This window comes from Sceloporus undulatus, chromosome 1, assembly GCF_019175285.1.
Source record: "Sceloporus undulatus isolate JIND9_A2432 ecotype Alabama chromosome 1, SceUnd_v1.1, whole genome shotgun sequence".
In the NCBI taxonomy this organism is placed as follows: Eukaryota; Metazoa; Chordata; class Lepidosauria; order Squamata; family Phrynosomatidae; genus Sceloporus; species Sceloporus undulatus.
In genome coordinates, this window is record NC_056522.1 from 125,813,099 (window position 1) to 125,831,608 (window position 18,510).

General features: G+C 39.2%; 1 protein-coding gene across 7 annotated transcripts in view; it reads left to right on the plus strand.

Moving 5' to 3' along the window:
* Nucleotides 1-18,510, plus strand: part of COL12A1 (collagen type XII alpha 1 chain) — a 149,696-nt gene that overhangs the window by 91,352 nt on the left and 39,834 nt on the right. For all 7 annotated transcript variants that reach the window (XM_042463100.1, XM_042463148.1, XM_042463111.1 and 4 more), the window contains 10 exons: nucleotides 3,043-3,172; nucleotides 4,094-4,213; nucleotides 4,412-4,558; nucleotides 5,839-5,955; nucleotides 9,274-9,420; nucleotides 10,183-10,257; nucleotides 11,187-11,326; nucleotides 13,157-13,280; nucleotides 14,799-14,942; nucleotides 16,466-16,630. In XM_042463100.1, the coding sequence (XP_042319034.1) occupies nucleotides 3,043-3,172; nucleotides 4,094-4,213; nucleotides 4,412-4,558; nucleotides 5,839-5,955; nucleotides 9,274-9,420; nucleotides 10,183-10,257; nucleotides 11,187-11,326; nucleotides 13,157-13,280; nucleotides 14,799-14,942; nucleotides 16,466-16,630 (1,309 nt within the window). The remainder of the gene's footprint in view (nucleotides 1-3,042; nucleotides 3,173-4,093; nucleotides 4,214-4,411; nucleotides 4,559-5,838; nucleotides 5,956-9,273; nucleotides 9,421-10,182; nucleotides 10,258-11,186; nucleotides 11,327-13,156; nucleotides 13,281-14,798; nucleotides 14,943-16,465; nucleotides 16,631-18,510) is intronic.

The window sequence follows — 18,510 nt, forward strand, 5'->3', positions numbered from 1 at the left end:
TGCATTGTCATCTGATATAATTGTTCTGTGTCGAAAGTATGCTTGTTTAGATATTCTTGGTCTCCAACTTCCTTCAGACCTAGTCAGCATGACCTGAAATTGGGGATAATGGGAGTCCATCAGTATTTGAAAGACCACAGATTATTCTGTCCTATTGTATGAATTAGTGTAATGAGAGATACCTCTTTATCTGTTTTTCATTTACATATTTAAAATATGAATATTTACCACCATCCAAATAGAAGTAAAGACAATAGCTTTTTGGAGGCAATGTTGTCTTTCTACTTTGATCCAAAAAGTTTTCCCACTTCCATTCTACCACACAGGTTTTACAATCCTTAATAGTGCTTCAAATGATTTATAGGAAAAAAGCAAAACTAGTTCCCAAGTAATATGGCTACCACTATTAATATCCTGGCTCGGCCATGAAATCCACTGGTTGATCTTGGGCAAAATACACTCTCTCAGCCTCCTAGGATAGCAACCATCCCCTCGAAGAAACTTGCCAAGAAAACGCTATGTTGGGTTCACCTTAGGGTCACCATAAGTTGGAAATGACTTGAAGGCACACAACAATGACAACAAATTAATATCATTGGTATGGATCTAGACTTCATCATGTTCATAACGGATTCACTGAAATAAATGGTGATTAAGGTAGTCTTCATTGCCTTATGCTGTTGATTTCAGTAGGTCTGCTGTTAAGCTAATTCAATAGATAAATTAATAAAATAAAACTAATCGTAAAATTGAGAGATTGGCAAAGCAGCTACTTGCAAAGGCGAGTAGCTGCTAGGCAGATCTACCTATTTTGCTATTAGTGTTATTTTCTTTAAAAAAGAATTCCACCCTCCTCCTCCTCCTCCTGGTTCCCTTCCTTCCTACCTTCCAGCGTTCCTTCCCTCTTCCTGCTGGGCCTCTGCTGCTTCTCCTGGGGATGGCAGGGCCTGCGGCACTCCTGCTGTGCCACCACCGCTTCTCCTGGGGCTGACAGAGCTTGTGGCGCTCAAGGCAAGCGGTGGCAGTGCCAGAAATCCCATCAGCCCTGGCAGAAGCGGCGGCGGTATGGCAGCAACGATGGGAAGTAGGCAGGAAGGAAGGTAGGAAGGAAGGACAAGAAGGGGGAGAGAGAGAAGGAAGGAAAATAAGGAAAGGAAAGAAGGAAGGGAGAGAGGGAGGGAGGGAGGGGAGGGGACTTGGGGAGGAAGAGAGAAAGGGGGAAAGAAAGAAAGAGAGAGAGGGTTTGGTGGGAAGTGGTTTGGGGGTGGGGGTGGGAGGCGACCAGCTAAAAAAGTTCCAAAAAAGGCCCCCTTTCATAGTACTGTATGAACGACGGACCTTTTAGAATTGCTTTACTTAGCAGAGCGGAACTGGGTTCGAATGTGGATTATATCCCAAGTGGGAATGAGCCCTATATGTCTCCCTGTGTATCTCTATCTCTGATCCAAAATACATTGCAGAAATATTGCAATTTGAGACCGCTTTAGCTGCCTTGGCTCAGTGCTAGGGAATGCTGAGAACTGTAGCGTATTGTGGCACCAGAGATTTCTGCAAGAGAAGGCTAAATATCTTACAAAACTACAGTTCCCAGCATCCTCTAGCACTGAGCAAGGGCACTTAAAGCAGTCTCAAACTGGATTATTTCTGCAATGTGTTTTGGATCTCTGTATATAATCTATAGGTATATTTTCCTGTGGACCTATTTTATCCAATTGAAGAGCTGGATAGTACAGATAGCAACCCCAAATGATCGCTGTTATTGTCTCACGATCTTCATGCAAACTGTCTGACTAATAAACCCGTGAATGGTGTTAGAGGACTTTGGCTCTTTTTTAAAAAGCTCTGTCAGAACTTTTTATAATTTGGAACTTAGTTTTCATCTCCTGATTTGACAGCACAACTTGCAGGCAACATTCTGCCAGAGTACAGAGTGCAGCCAAATTATTTTCCCTTAGGGAGGTTGATGACATGACTTCTACTGACTTCTGTGGAAATGTTATTCAGTCTTCATAGCACTACATAATTGTCTATGATTGTTATTTATTTCTGAATGATCTGGCTACTTCTTGGCACCGTAAAAGAAAAATATTGCACTCAGAATGGTACTTACGTGGCATGACATGGTTATTTCCAGTTTTTAAATTTGAGTTTTACTCATGTTAGCAAAAATACATTTATGAGAAATCTGTCCAAAACTTTGAAGACGTCAAAATAAATATGAACTATTCAAATGATATTTTAATCATCATATTTAAATATTATTTCTTGCAAAGGCCTTGTAAAGCTCAACATTTCTGCACATACATCTAGTCTCTTTCATTGTTGGCTGTGCCTTAAACTTTTATGTGGCATACTCTGGATGAAATGCATGTCTCTAATGCAATTTAATGGTGTAGTAGTAATTTTCCACATAAAGATGTTTATCATGACAGTATCCACAGCCCCACCCACAAAGATAGTCTAGAAATGCAGCCAGCCACATGTATCCATTCTAATAAATCATGTCTCCATTGGGATTAGAGTCTGTAAAACCACTAAATCTTAATTATCTATTCAAGAGCAATCCATCCTAAAATACTTTACATTACAACAGAGATATCTCATAATAATGTAATGTTTCCAGGATAATCCTTCCCTCTCTCCCAGCTACTGTGAAGACTGCAGTTGAGTTCAGAGGGAACAGGGAAACTTGCAGGAGTTGGTATATGATGACATCACCTTTGCTAATGAAAAAGTCCTGGACCTTCAACACTTTTCACCCTTGGTCCACTAGACGATCAGTGCGGTTCCACTGATTTTGAAAGAAATAGGAAGAATATTTGAAAATATTCAAAAAATGTCCAAAAAGACCTTTCAGACCTTGGAACTCCACTGGAATTGACTATTTATTAAAAGGAAAGAAATAAAGAAACGAAGAGAAACCCTTGAAGCTCTGCATAAGAGAAAGAATCAAATCTGTGCTTCAGTCTATGTGAATATTTACATTATATTTTGAGCAATTTTCAGAACAGCAATATTTATCTGATTTTGTTTATGTTCTAGACAATGGTACCTGGCAGAAGAAATAATGTACTGCTACAGCCTTTGCAGTCAGACACACCCTATAAAATTACAGTTGTGGCAGTTTATGGAGATGGAGATGGTGGACAAATTGTAGGAAATGGAAAAACAGGTACATTTGATACAATACTAAACAGAGCACTTTTCTTCTTCTTTGGTGATATGGAATAAATGTATTAAAAAGCTGCTGAAGGACACATATCTTGAGAACTTGATATATTCTTCTTAAAGCAGTGACATGTAGCCTACAGGCTTGGCTCCCTATAGGTCCTCAGAGTTCTGCATCTCCATGAATTTTAGAATTTTTGAACCATTAAATTTTTAAAAAATCCCCTTTCCCTCCTACAAAACCCACCCATTTGGCCATTGTTTAGGCTTTCTTGGGGAGTTGTGAGCCCAGGCTATGTCTTTATTTAACCAGAATATGTGGTGCTGAAATTGTATCTCACGTCCCATGGATGGTTGGGGAGTCATTGCCCATGATCACTATCATCACCATAATCAGATTTTTAAAAAAAAAAGTGAGGAAGAGTGAGTAGCCTGTCTACTCCTGTCTTAGAGTAAAAATGTTTTGGGTATGAAGAGATTATCTTCAAGTTTCAAGTGTTATCTTTAATAAAAGGGTATGAATTTACTCTGTGCTGTGGGTTGTAGTTGTGACTGAAAAAATCCAGAAACTGCGAGGCATGTTTCAAGTCCTACTGAAATTGCCCAATAAAGAGACATGGCAAAATTTATCTCTCCTGCCCCCCCCCCATCAAAGGCAAGTGCAGGTCAGAGAGCCATGCAGAGCTGTACCAGGTATTCTACTTTGGGCTAAGTGGGAAGTGCACAGTATTTGTTTTTTGTTTTTTCATTTTCTTCATGGCACAGAGTTTGGGAAGTACTGCTGTGTCTTGGTGGGCTTGGTTCAGGTTCCCCAGTTGTTCTCAAAGAAGCCATTGTAGATAGAAAAAACGTTTCTACATTCTGCCATTTTGTATTCTAAATTTATATTCTTGTTAATATTTTTATTTTATTATTTTATTTTTAGTTGGGCTGCTTTCTCCTCAGAACATACACATTTCAGATGAATGGTATACCCGATTCAGAGTTTCATGGGATCCTGTACCATCTCCTGTTCTTGGATACAAAATTGTGTATAAACCTGTAGGTAAGGTTGGATATGATGATCTTAAGACATGCAAGTATATGTTTGCATGACAAAGTAATTTTTGAGAGAATCCTCTACTAAGTTGCTGTTATACTAAGAATAGGAAGTTCTGAGCTAGATGAGCCTCACTTAGTGTAAAGCACTTCCTTGTACCCCTTTACAAACTTACATTTTAAAACTCCTTCTATTCCTTTTAAGGTTCTGATGAGCCCATGGAGGTGTTTGTTGGAGAAGTGACTGCTTATACATTGCACAACTTATCTCCTAGTACTTCCTATGATGTAAATGTTTATGCTCAGTATGATGCTGGACTCAGTGCACCACTGGTTGATCGAGGCACTACATGTAAGTCAAAGCATCATCCCTCCCCCATTGACATGGGAACCCTGCTTGCACTAGAAAATGTGTGGGAAAATTACCTCTTCCAAGAAAGAGACCCAGTCTGCCAAAACTTTTTTGCCATCCGGGACAGGCAGTGTTGGAAAAATTTCCTAGTACTTTTGGCTTTCAGAGAAATATGTCCTCAAGTTGTTTGAACATAATAAAACAGAATTTAGAAGTACAGTTGGCCTTCAGTATCCCCTGTGATTTTGTTACCAGGTCCTCTGTGGATACTAAGATCTGTAGATACTCATATCTCATTATATATATTGGTATAGTAAAATGGTGTCCCTTATATAAAATCGCAAAAATCAAGGTTTGCTTTTTGCAAAAAACAAACAAAATTTATGTAAATATTTTTGAATCATGGTTGGTTGAATCCATGGATGCAGAATCTATAGATACAGAAGGCTAGCTACACAACCAACCAACTAACCAGCTGTGTGGAGGTGGGTTTTTAAAATGAAGTTTGGGATGATTTGGCATGATTTAGGGTCACCAGAAAATCACATCAGAAAATTAAAATTTAATTGGACCGGGGTTTTGGGAGTCTGAGGGGCTCCCAGGGTCACAAAGGTGGAGTCTGCTGGATACATTTTCCCCACCCCATCCAAAGCTGTGTTAAATAATCCATTGGAAGAAATGCAATTTTCCTTGTTGGAATTTGAAGAAAATGTTCCTCATTGGCTGGGGGACACACAGGATAATTGAATCATATTTCAGTCTGGGTGTGACTCTATAAGCAGTCCCCAAGGAGTCATTGCATCTACATTTCATTTCATTGTATTTTTGTAATTTTTGTGTACCTTCAAGTCATTATGGCAACCCTATGGCAAACCTATCATGGGGTTTTCCTGGCAAGATTGGTTCAGAGGCCTTTTGCTTTTGCATTTCTCTGAGGCACAGAGTGATTTGCATAAGGTCATCCAGTGGCTTTCCATGGCTGAACAGCGATTTGCACCCTGGTATCCTAGAGTCTTAGTCCAGTACTCAGAGCATTACACCACACTGGCTCTTGATGCATGAATGTAACTTAAGTTGAAAGTCAAGAGTGAGAAGAAATGTACAGCAGTGTTTCCAAATGGTGCTTGCTTTCTCCTGCTTTTTGAAGTTATTTTTTTTTAAAAAAACCCAACAACATCATAACCATTATTTCCTGAACAGTGCTGACTCATAATTTTATACTTGTCTCCATGTGTGAGGAAATGAATTGTTAGTAAATCATTTTCCTTTCATCTTTGCAGTGTACTTAAATGTCACTGATCTGACAAGTTACAATGTGGGATGGGACACATTTTGCATCAGATGGGCAGCTCATCGTTCTGCCTCTTCTTACAGACTGAAGCTAAATCCAGCTGATGGTAAGTACTGAATATTGAATCATGTACAAAATTTTTGTAATATATCACCAAGAATATGAAGATCGTAACATAAATAATAATAATAATAATAGTAATAACAACAACATTTATTTATATCCTGCCTCTCTATAAAATGCAATTGGGGCGGCTTACAAAGATTAAAAAATATGCAATCCAAAACCCTCAATCCCCCCTTAAAATACAATTAAACAATGTAAGAATTAAAAATACTTAAAAACAATACTATAAACAATAGGTCGTGACTGTGGTGACGTCAGAGTTCAGCAGTTAGATTTTCCTTCTGGTGGTCAGGGAACTATTCAAGAAAGGCCTGTCAGAAGAGATCCGTCTTTATAGCTTTTCTAAAGCGTTTTAGGGTGGTAATATGATGGATCTCATCCGGCAGGCCATTCCATAATCTGGGCTCAATAGCTAGAAAGTTTTCTGGGAGGTCAAGAATAGCTTTGTTTTATAAGGCTGTAACAAATTCCTCCCCGAGTATCTAAGTGTGTGGGGAGGATTATATGGAAGGAGGAAGTCCCGAAGATGAAGGGCTTACTGCATGTTTCTATCTAAATCTGGCAGCACTTGACAAGCAAAGTCCATTTGCATACTTCATCCTCCTTTCTTCAAGGCACTTCTGCCATTGCTGGAACTTTTCATGATTATTGATGACTTAGGGCATATCCACACTGGAAAATTAAAGCACTTTGACACCACTTTAACTGTCATGGCTCTATCCTGTGGAATCCTGGCATTTGTAGTTTGGTGAGGTATCCATCCTGGTCTGTCAAAGAGCTCTGATACCTGACTGAACTACAAATCCAAGGATTCTGTAGGATAGAGTCATGACAGTTAAAGTGGTGCCAAATTGCTTTAATTATGTAGTGTAGGTATACTCTTGTGGAATCTAAGAGTGAGAATGGCATTTGCTGTTGGTGATCAGGTTACAGACTCAAGGACCAGGATCCAGTGAGGTTTTTCTACTACTGGAAATGCTTCTATCAGGACATCCAGGAGGGGACAATCCTTTACCCAAGTAGTCCTTAGTGTACCTTCAAAAGGTGATCCAAAGAGCTAGGAAATCATCTGGAGTAGATTTTCAGGTCACACTGTGGGATACAGGGAGAGGAGAGGAAAATAAAAAGCTCACATCACAGAACCAACTTTCAAGGTTTTTATAGTGGTGGCCTGGCACACTATCATAATAATTGGTCAGGAATCTACAGAATAAAAGTAAACAGTTGGTTCTGTTAATGCTCCTCAAGATTTGTAAATGGAAAACATGAGGAAAAGGACTGCAGGCGCCATCATATCCTCAAGTATTTCTGGTTGGCAGAAATTCCCCTGATTTATAAAAACTATTACTGTTCTTAAGAACCTGACTGGAACTGTAATTAGAGAGCATAGTGGCGCCCACCAAACTGTTAGTAAAACATCTGTTGAAATCTCACATTATCTTAGCCTTTCCATGGAGTTGATTTTGACTAAGAAATACATCTTATATTACAGCTATCTTGTATCAATGAATAGTTTCAAGGTTTTTACATCAGACAGATCACTGTCTCTTTCCTGTAAAGATGAATAGCCTTAACCAATGGGAGATCATCCTGGCCAACGTTGACCCAAGATTATTGCTGCTTAAGGCAGAGCAGCAGATGGTGGTCTGCAGTGACAAGCTGCATAATATACAAAGTTGGCCAAATTATTTTCTAATATGAGGCAGAAATTCCAAGCACATTTTCTTATAATTGGCAGCAAAAATACAATATTAAGAAAGAAAATTGCTATGAATTTTCTGTGCTTTCATAGCACCCCAAATAACTTTCTCACTCTGCTTAATAGCAGGGTCAGTTCTGGATGTAATGTATATTTTCTGACTGGTCAGTGGGAAAGGTGCAGACAGCATGAGGTTTATGTGCCATTCACTGGGAAAGAGCTTCAGTCTGATTGTCTCCCTCTATGAAAAACAAAGGTTGTTTGTTGTGCTCCAGTGTTTGTTCTTGAACCATGGGCTCCTTGAATTTCCTTCCTATTGCCTATAGATTTCATCTGTGCCTTCTGCTCTAGTTAAAGTTCTAACACAGTTGTGTTAAACATGATTTGCCTGAGCCTAGATAGAACTATGGGTTGTGAAGGAAAAGGTTTTAAAGAGTTGTTTTAAATAACTGCTTTTTATCCTTTTAAGTGTATGTTTTCATATTGTCAATAATGCAATGCTATTTTAATATTGATCTTTTTTTACATTTTTAACTCTGTTGTGATCATAGTATATAAGCTCAGTAAACATAGTGAGTCCCGATTTTGGGGGAAAAGAAGGGTATAAATAAAGTTATATTAGTAGAAGCAGCAAGGGAGTAGTCTGGACAGTAGACACTACTAGCCTTTGGGGAGAGTGGAGAGAGATCATCATTTCTTTCTCCTAGCATCATTCTCCAACAATATCACAGCATTAGAAACCTCTTTCTGTGTGTGTGTTGTACAATATAACCACAGCATGGGATTTCTAGCCACTGCAAGGACTTTGGAATGCTTGCACCATTGATAATCCATCCTTGTATCTACTTAGGGTGCATCTACCCTGTAGAAATAGTGCACTTTGACACTACTTTAAGTGCTGTAGTGCTATAATAATATAATATAAGTGTTATAGATGCCTGGGATTTGTAGTTTTATAAGGTCTTCAGGCTTCTCTGCCAGAATGCTGGTGATTCTGTAGGATGGAGCCATGGTGGTTAAAGTGATGTCTAACTGTATTATTTCTACAGTGTAAATGCACCTTAATTCAGAGGCATGGATAACATGCTTTCCCTTTTATTAGGTATGCACCTTATTTGTGTTGAATCATATAAACAGATAATTTAGTAACATGGTTACTCTGCCAGTATCTCTCCTACAAGGCTAGAAAGAGATTTTATCCTTTTCATAAGGGATTTTAACTTTTGTATAAATGTGGTATGTATGAGAATTAGGAAAATCCAATGAAGATCAAGGAAAGGATTTAAATCTGCTGTATCACAAACAAGCATGGTGCCTGCTGAGCAGTCTTTCCCTTGTGCTGTTATGGTATTAGCTGCATTTTCCACACCTTTTGCCTTTCTTGTCCTGGGGCAGCAATTCACCAGCCTGCATCCCAGATGCTCCAAGAGTTCCTTCCAATTCTCTGAAAGGTTCGGAAGAGCATATAGCAGAGTTGCTACCCACACCCCTTCGGCAACCATTCCCTTCATTCCTTTATTTGCTTTCTCTTTCAACTTGCAACCAGCAATGCAATACCCATTATTAAATACTTTTTCTGATTATGTTATCTATGTGCAGGATCTAGAGGGCAAGAAATTACAGTGCGTGGAACAGAAATCAGTCACTGTTTTACTGGCCTTTCTCCGGACACTGAATATGATGCTACTGTCTTTGTTCAGACTCCAAACCTTGAGGGTCCTCCAGTGTCTACAAAGGAGCGGACATGTAAGTGAAAATAATAATAACAGCAGAGGTAGTTGTAGTAACAAGGATGAGTGATAATGATTTAAAGGATATGGAAGGAATGTTAATTGTTCTTGAAGACACTGCACTGTTTTTAAAGGAACATACACTGGCCCCCTTCCTATACACGGTGGATCCGTTCTGGGCCCTCCTACATATGGGAAAAACGCGTAAGGTTAAATCCCTTTATTTGCTATGATGGCGCAATCCCGCACATGTGGTGGCTTCACAGTGTTTTGGTGGCCACGGCGTTTAAACCGCTTCTTTTTGAGCTGGAAAAACACTCAATTGGGGCTGCAGCATATGGTTGTCACTGCCCCAATCCAGCAATCAAAGGGGCGGTGTGACATCACTCCTTCAGGGCCATTTGTTTTGCCCCATTCTTTAGAAACATTTTGTTTCACTTAACAATCTGTTCAGATCAACAGATAATTTGTTTTTTTATTAGATGTTTTTCATCATTTTTTGTGAACTCTTTACTCTCTTTGCATTAGCTACAGGGAAACTATTGGGGAAAGAAATGAAAAGGATCAGAACAGTCAATGGAAAGAACTTCTTAGCAGATTATATTTTTCAAAATAAGTTAATATTTTATTGTATCATATAATTCTTTTTATTTTAGTTGTTACTATTACATTGCAAGTTGTGAAATGGAACTTATATAGAAAAACTCTACCTAATAATTGTCAAGGCCAGTGGATAGTATAATAAAGTTAGTGCTGATTACGATTATTTTTATTCTAGTAATAAAGCCAACAGAACCACCAACAGAACCACCTACCCCTCCTCCACCCCCAACAATCCCACCTGCTCGAGATGGTAAGTGTTTATTGGAAGTTTTGAAATATTTGTGGCATATCTCTGAAATCAGGGTTTTAAATTTAGACTCAAATAAGAGCTCTGAAGTATTTTGTGTTGATTTATGTTATCCTAACTTAGGTTGTTCATACCTCATGAACAGTGAAGTACATTTTGCTCATAGCTATAATTTACTTTTGACCTATTTTCACTTTATTGTAAATCCCTGAGTGGCATTCAGTTTGCCATTTTTAGTTTTAATCCTGTATGCATATATTGTTCATTTAAGGCTCTGTCTGCCAAATCAAATGGCGTTCCCCCGTCTTATAGGTGGGGAGTCCAGGTGACACAGGCCCCAAACCCCATATGTGGGATGAACAGTCCAGGTGATTTCCAGTCCATTAAACACCGACTGGGGTTTATCCCTATTAAAATGGACTTTAAAAACTGACTATGGACTTTAAATGGACTTTAAAAACGGACTGCTCTGGATCTTCTCTGTTCTCATGCTGGGCGGCTGTTTAAAACACATCTCACTGTGCTGTCCAATGCAGCCATGACAAGTCACCTGCTTTGAGGTCAAAATGAGGCACCCAGCCATGTGACTGACACTGAGCATCTTGTTCTGGCCTCAGAGTGAGCGATATGTTGCTGTGGCTACACAGACATCACAACAGGATGCACATGCGAACAACCACCCAGCATTGGAACAGAGGGCCCCATATAATGGGGGGAGGTTGGGGCAGCTCTGAGGCCAGGATACTCTGGGCTATGCACTAGCTCTCCCAAATCTTTGAATGCAGTTTTCAAAAATCCTTATTGGGATGGGTGCTTTTCATATGTATTCTGTATGTTCCAAATAGATAATATGGTGTCCTTCTAAATACTATCTCAAAATCTTTGTTGTACTATAACTGCTGAGTGACTTCTGGACCCAATGTATCTTTCAGTATGCAAGGGTGCCAAAGCAGACATAGTCTTCTTGACTGATGCTTCTTGGAGTATTGGAGATGACAATTTCAACAAAGTAGTGAAATTTATTTTCAACACTGTTGGAGCCTTTGACTTAATCAACCCTGCTGGAATTCAGGTTTGTCTGTTCTTTCTATTGTAAGCAAGAAAGGCTGAGACTTTAAATATTCTTGAAAGAAGCTGGTGGATAGTGTTGGCTAAAGTGTTCTGCATGTCTGAAAAAATGTCCACTAGCTCTCTACTTCATATAGGAGCTTATTGTATGGCTCTCCGTGACACAGGAACAGAATGGAACGGAAGGGTACAGAGTGGGGGGAGAACATGTCTTACCGCAAGGGAGAAAGTCGCTGATGTCACCAGAAGTCCCCAATCCATTCCCCATCCATCCCACAACAGCCGATTTTCAAGAATTGTTCAGAATCGTTCTTGAAAATCAGCTGCTGTGGGATGGATGGGGAACAGATTGGGGACTTCCAGCAGCATTGGCGACATCCCGTGCAGTAAGACACATTCTCCCCCATTCCATATCCTTCCATTCCATTCCCGTGCCACGGAGAGCCATGCGATAAGCTCCATAGATTTGCTGGAATCCTGTTGGGCCACTATGTACTATGTAGCACCAAAACAGATGGGCCAAAAAGAGCAGCTTCCGGCCACTTTGAGAGAATGGTGTGCAGATGATACATGCCCCCAGACCATCTAGAAGTCTCTCTGAGGCCACCTAAGGCAGCCCAAAGCCATTGGCAAAAGGAGCAATAAAAAACTGTTCCTGCAGGCGGCTCATTTAGGATCGCAACGGTGGCCTGCTTTGAGAATGGGCTGTGCATTCACTGTTGTCCTTGGCCAATTGGAGCTTGATTGTGGCTGGAGTGGCCAGAGGCCACTCCAAGCCACCACTCTGCTTCACCCCATCATTGCTGTGTAGTTACCAGTCAGAAGCTACTGGGATCAATGAGGATCTGTACCCCTGTCAGTTGAGAAGCTGCTGCCTGACATTCCTTGCCTCCAATGCAATAGGCAAAAAAAGTAAAAAAAAAAAAGGGACCCTTGTCATCATACTGTATGAATCCCCCTCACAGTGGAAGCTGGGAACATCAGGCAGCTGTTTCTTAATTGACAGGGGAATGAACCTTCATCAGTCCTAGTGGCTGATAACCGATAAGTGGGCCTTGGGGGACTTACGTGGTCCCTATGTAGTTCCTAAACTAGGGGCTACTTAAGGGTCATGAATGCTTAACAGTTGCAAATGTGTAGATGTAGGCCATGTACTCGCAACTGCTCAAATTATTTGCAGCTGTTGTTTTTATCTTTCACTTTATAAACCTTATTACTAGATTCCATCTGCATGCTCTTTGTGGTAGAAAAGGCAAGAATGAAATGCTTTGTTTTCTTAGCAATAACAATTTCATTTAGATAAATATTATCAGTTCTTATAATTCCCAGCCAGAATGGCCACTGGGCATGTTGGAATGGATGAGAGTGTTTTTAATCCAACATACCTGGAGGAGACCAGATTCAGAAGACTGCCATAGATGGTAAATTCATTAAGGTCTAACAAAAGACCATCACAGCAATATGACAGCTTCTCTGTTTAAAAATCCCATCACATATAGTTGCAGTCTAGAGAAAATACTTTCATCCCATGCATATCAGTTGTGAGGTACACAGGACATTTTTCAAAACTGTTTTGGATACTGTTGCAATGGATTTCCACCTCTCGCTTCAAAACCTTTCCAGATGATGAATTTCCTCTTTTTCCTATATTCTTGTACAATGCCAAATCTTTCACTGAGCTCTTGTGAGGAAGTATTCAATATAAATCTAGTAAATTGGAGTACTCATAATCATAGTACAGAACATCTCTTTCCCTCAGTTTTATTGTATTGTTAAATAAAACAATAGCACCTGTGTTGTTTAAGAGAGTTTAATTTTATGTTCTCATTTTTAGGTTTCCTTTGTGCAATACAGTGATGATCCAAAGCCTGAGTTTAATTTGAATACGTATGATGATAAAGGACTAGCCCTAGGCGCACTTCAGAACATTCGGTACAAAGGAGGAAACACAAAAACTGGTAAGTTTAGATATATTAATGTCAATGCTCAATTTTTTAAAAAAAATTATGATATTTTATTGCTTCAAAGACGTTCATTTTGATTTTGATTTCAGTGGTAACTGAGTACTGGTAGGTTAACATTAGCTAAGCCCAACTGAATAAATCATTCTTTGCTACCAAGCCATCTGCACAGTCATCCAGAAGAGCTGTCTCATTTGTTTGAGGGCTTACTATGCATGGGTCCACAAGGAGATTATATTAGATTAGTTGATATTGTTTATGAAGAATTTGTATGACACTTTGCAGAAAACATCCTTCAGATTTTGTCTTTTCAAAAAGAAAGATTCTAATGAGATGAAGTGAAGTAGTGGTGATTGATGCTTATAAAGCTTTTGACTGGCTTGAGATGATGTAAAGGAATGGTGACATTAGGCATTTTCTGCTTAGTACTGTGGGTATACTCTAAAGGCTGGAGAATCCCACTTATTAACAATAGATGTTAAAATGTCACATAACTTTTGGACTAGAAAAGTCTTAAAAGGTATCACCTGTATTGTTTTTTCTCAAGAACTCTGAAAAGAAAGGACCACTCAAGCCAGTCAAAAGCCTTATAAGCATTCAGCATGTATACTCCAAGTGGTTTTCTGTGGAACCTTTTGGATCTGCTCTGTTAATTCAGATCCTAGTGAATTCAATTTCAGCCTCTGCTGGTCTTGTGTTGATGAATACTATCCATTTCAAGCTGGTTATTGACAGAGCAAGTTTTAGTGCCCTTGGTTGACCAATACTGAAAACTGGACATGGAAGTGTGCTTCTGCTGGACCACTCAACAGCTTTCATTCACATCAGCAATGGTGTCTTTCTCGGCTACATCTCAGAGATGGGTTATGCAGGCCCTGTTTTATATTAGTTCCAGTCTTTCTTGGAGGAATAAATGCCACGATGGTGCTGGCAGGGATTTATTTATTTATTTCATTTCTATGCATCCTTTCTCCCAGAATGGGACCCAATGCAACTTCCAAAGAGAATCAGTCAAAATACCTTAATAAAAAATTAGGCATTTAAAATTTTTCCATTATACAGTATAAAATCATTTAAAACCAAACAGGTGGAAGGAGAGATTCTCCCAGTCCCATCAGTTTTCACAGGCACGCTTGTTGATGAATCAAGAGAATGCCTTTTTGGTTGCTTTTATCAGGCTGTGGAACTCCCTTCCACAGGAAGTTAGGTTGATCCCTTTCTCTACTTTCCTCCTGTCAGCAGAGGTGTTTGGCCTCTGATTGCCTATTGCAGAAGGGGATTTTTTAATGGTTGGTGTTGTACTTCTTTGCACATTTCTTGGTATGTTTCTAAATTGTTTTAAACCATTTTAATTTAATTTAATTGACTGAATTTTTGCTTTATTCTTTTAAAATCCTTTTTAGAAGCTGCCTACTAATGAAACGTGGGCTACTATAGAAAGACAATGAAGCCTTTACTTGTAAGATAATGTCTTAGGCAGGTAACTTAAACTGGACCTTGTTTTACAATTCACAGGCAAAGCCCTTACTTTTATCAAAAACAAAGTCTTGACATGGGAGAGTGGCATGAGGAAAGGTGTTCCCAAGGTACTTGTTGTTGTAACAGATGGTCGGTCACAAGATGAAGTGATGAAAGCTGCAGCTGTCATACAGCACTCTGGTAGGTAACTTTTATTGACAGGATTGAATAGGATGTAAATTCTGCTAACACCATCAAATGTCAGATTCTTTATTGTTCCCATAGCTCAAGTATTGCACAGCTCAAGTAATAGTATTAGCATTTCAGAATCAGTTATGCTTGGACTAGCACATGGTTTAAAACCTGAGTACATGAGATCTTTGTATGTTAGCTGGGCTTCCAGAGTGTGCTCTGCCATCTGAACTGATGTTCTTATCAGAAAGGTGACCTTCTTGGTAGTGGTGCCTTTGTTGCGGAATTCAGAGGTTCTGTCAATGAACAGATACAAGATACATGATATCTATGTCCAGATATGTTTCCAGAGCTTTTCACTATTACATAATTGGTAGCTCAGTCTGAAAGAGGTGCTAGGAAAAGCAGTACTCTTCAACTATAATATCATTTGGTTACCAAATGAAGAAGAGCCACTGAGCTCTATCTCCTCCCCTCCTACTGACAGTCTCTAAATAAATCTTTACCACGTGAAACATAGAGGAAGGGTCTTGGCACACAGGAGAGCTGGCATTCTTCATTTGTCCCACAATGTGATGTAGAGAGTTCATTGGAATAGTCCCCTTCCAAGTTAATTTGCATGCAGGCATCAAAACTTATTATTATTATTATGCTTTATTTATATAGCGCTGTATGTACACAGTGCTGTACATACAAACAATAAAATGGATAAAGTAAACCTGCCCATGGCGTACAATCTAAGAAATAATAAAGTAGAGGCAATTTTTGAACACTGCAGCTTATATTTCAAATTAATAAATCAATAATAATGATGTCAACATTTGCTTTCAGAGCCCAGTGCTATAGACACATTTAATAACTGATCTTAGTAGTGATAATGAAGTGAAGTGAGTAAACAGATGATTTGATCATGGAAGTGCTAATAGAAGAAATGTAATTAAACATTAAGAGACTTCTTATGCAGGATGTTAATACTGTGAGAAACAGGGATAGAAGGATTAGGTTGAAGAAGTAGTTTAAGGAGTAAAATAATTATTAGGAGTAAAACTTTAGAATAACTTGTGGGTCAGGCATAATAATGAGGAAAAGCTGTCCTCCCCCCCCCCCCTTTCTTGTTTTTATTAACTTCTCTTGGCATCAATCTAAAGGTTTTCTTTTTTTCCCCCTTCTGTCTTTCATGACTTTTTCTTAAAATGCTTTCATATGCTGTAAGCTTCCCATAAGATTTAAGAGTGCTGATTAAGAAAACTGTTTCTTGTTTTAGTTTAAGGTACCTATATATCTGTTTATCCTGAATCTGTTCTCAATGTAAAACTCTACCATATTATCACTGGAATATGTTTCATCGCTTTACTTTTTCAAGATGTTTCCTTTTTTCTTACACCAAGAGAATTTAAAATGTAAATGCATACATGCTTTGCATTATCTCTTCTGAAAGTTTTACTTTATCTTATTATGTGGCTTAGCAACTACCTAGAAAAACATAGACAGAAGATTCCTGTACAAATATTAACCCAATATTACATTCACAGGTTTCAGTGTCTTTGTTGTTGGTGTGGCTGATGTCGATTACCATGAACTGGCCAAAATTGCCAGCAAACCCAGTGAACGTCATGTCTTTATAGTTGATGACTTTGATGCTTTTGAAAAGATTGAAGATAACCTCATCACTTTTGTTTGTGAGACAGCTACCTCAAGTAAGTAAGCTATTCAGTCTATATCTTCTCAAGACGGGTTTCAGTCTACAGTTGAGTCTATTGTCTTCTCAACATATTTTAATCTATTGTAGGTGATAGTTATGTTGAAGAAATACCATCTTGCCATGTATTCAGGAAACAAATAGTACTATCAAAGGGGAAAAGTCCATACCTCAGTGGTAAAAAACATATTTGGAATCACAAGTCCCAGATTAACTCCCTGCTAGCTCAGATGTGGCTGGGGAGGACCCCTGAATGATACCCCATGAAGCTCTGGATAGCTTTTGACAATCAGGAGTTTATTGTACTGGCCCTGAAACGAGCCCAGTGCGTTCTAAATGTGTGCACGCAGGAGCACGCATAGAACAGGATGGGCCAAGAACCCCATTTTATCGCACACTGGAATGCCGCTTTGCTCCTGGCATTCTAGTTGTATCCCCGTTCCGTCCCAGAGGGCGCCATTTCTGAGAATGCTTTAGAACAGTTCTCAGAAATGGTGCCCTCTGGGACGGAATGGGGATGCAGCTGGAATGCCCGGCGGCAAAGGCGGCGTTCCAGAGTGTGATAAAATGGGGTTCTTGGTCCCATCCTGTTCTGTGTGCACCCACGCCCGTGCACACGCAAGTTTAGAACGCACTGGGCCCGTTTCAGGGCCAGTACGATAAACTCCTCAGTGTAGATAATTTTCTGAGTCTGAGGGAGCAAGGTTATGACTCTGTATAAGAGCAGGTTTCTTTGGCCTGATACATATGGGAACTTTGTGGTGTGATGGCAGCTATTCTAGGGCTCAGAAGCAGGCACCAACCGCACACTCCCGAGCCCTAGTATGTGTGGGCGGTGCCATTTTTGAGCGGCACCTCCCACATGAGGCACGTATTGATGACATGTGTGCATCTGAGCGCCCACACATCGCTTGCAGTAAGTGATGTCGTAAGGGCTGCAATGCAGCTCTTATGATGTCGCAAAAAAGGAGCTGCTCAGGCGGCTCCTTTTTTATTGTGCAGCTGTGCCACTCGGTCTGGTTGCCACGGCAACACTGCGCAGGTCTGTACTGCGCCTATATTTTTAAATGAGACATTATTGTATTTACCTGTATGTTTCATTAGCAAGTAATTATGTGTTCCATATCTCTTGAATTTATACCAGATAGCATAGTATTAAGTGTAACTGGAGACTACTTATCTCTTTCAAATACATACAGTCATAAATCCTCTGTGTGGTGTAGTGATAGAAAGACTGTTCAAAAACATTCAGAACAAGTTTGAATAGTCTTGGTTTTGTGGGTGTCTTCACAGTTAGGACTTTTTGCATAGTAGAAATGCATTTTCCATGTAAGAAATAGAATTTTTTGCAAAGAAGTATTATTTTCAGTGTTGCAAAGAAGCCTCGAAGATATTCCCTGGAATGTTTTATGGAAATTGGCAACACAGATTATTTTCTTCAGAGAAAACTGTTTAATGCACAGAAAATGCTATTGTCTGCAGCAAAAATCTGCAAATATTACAGTGAATAAGTCATGAACTGTGAACAGCCTTTGAAGGCTACAGTCTTCAAAGACTTTCTTGCAATGAGAATAAAATTGCTACAATTACTTGGCCTATCTTTTGAGAACTTATTTAGTAAAGAATTGTGTCCTGTACTTTCTGTTTCTGTATTCTCTAAGCGTGGTTGTGAAATACATAACCAAAATATTCTATCTCAGTATTAATTCATTTAATTAATTTATATTCTGGCTTTCTCCCTATAATGGGACTCAAAACAGCTAACAACATATTTAAAAACAATACAGAATCAATGTCATTAAAGCATAAACATAAGAGTTATTTTAAAAGTGATTAAACAATTTATAGCATTATAACATTAAAATATTAAAATTCATT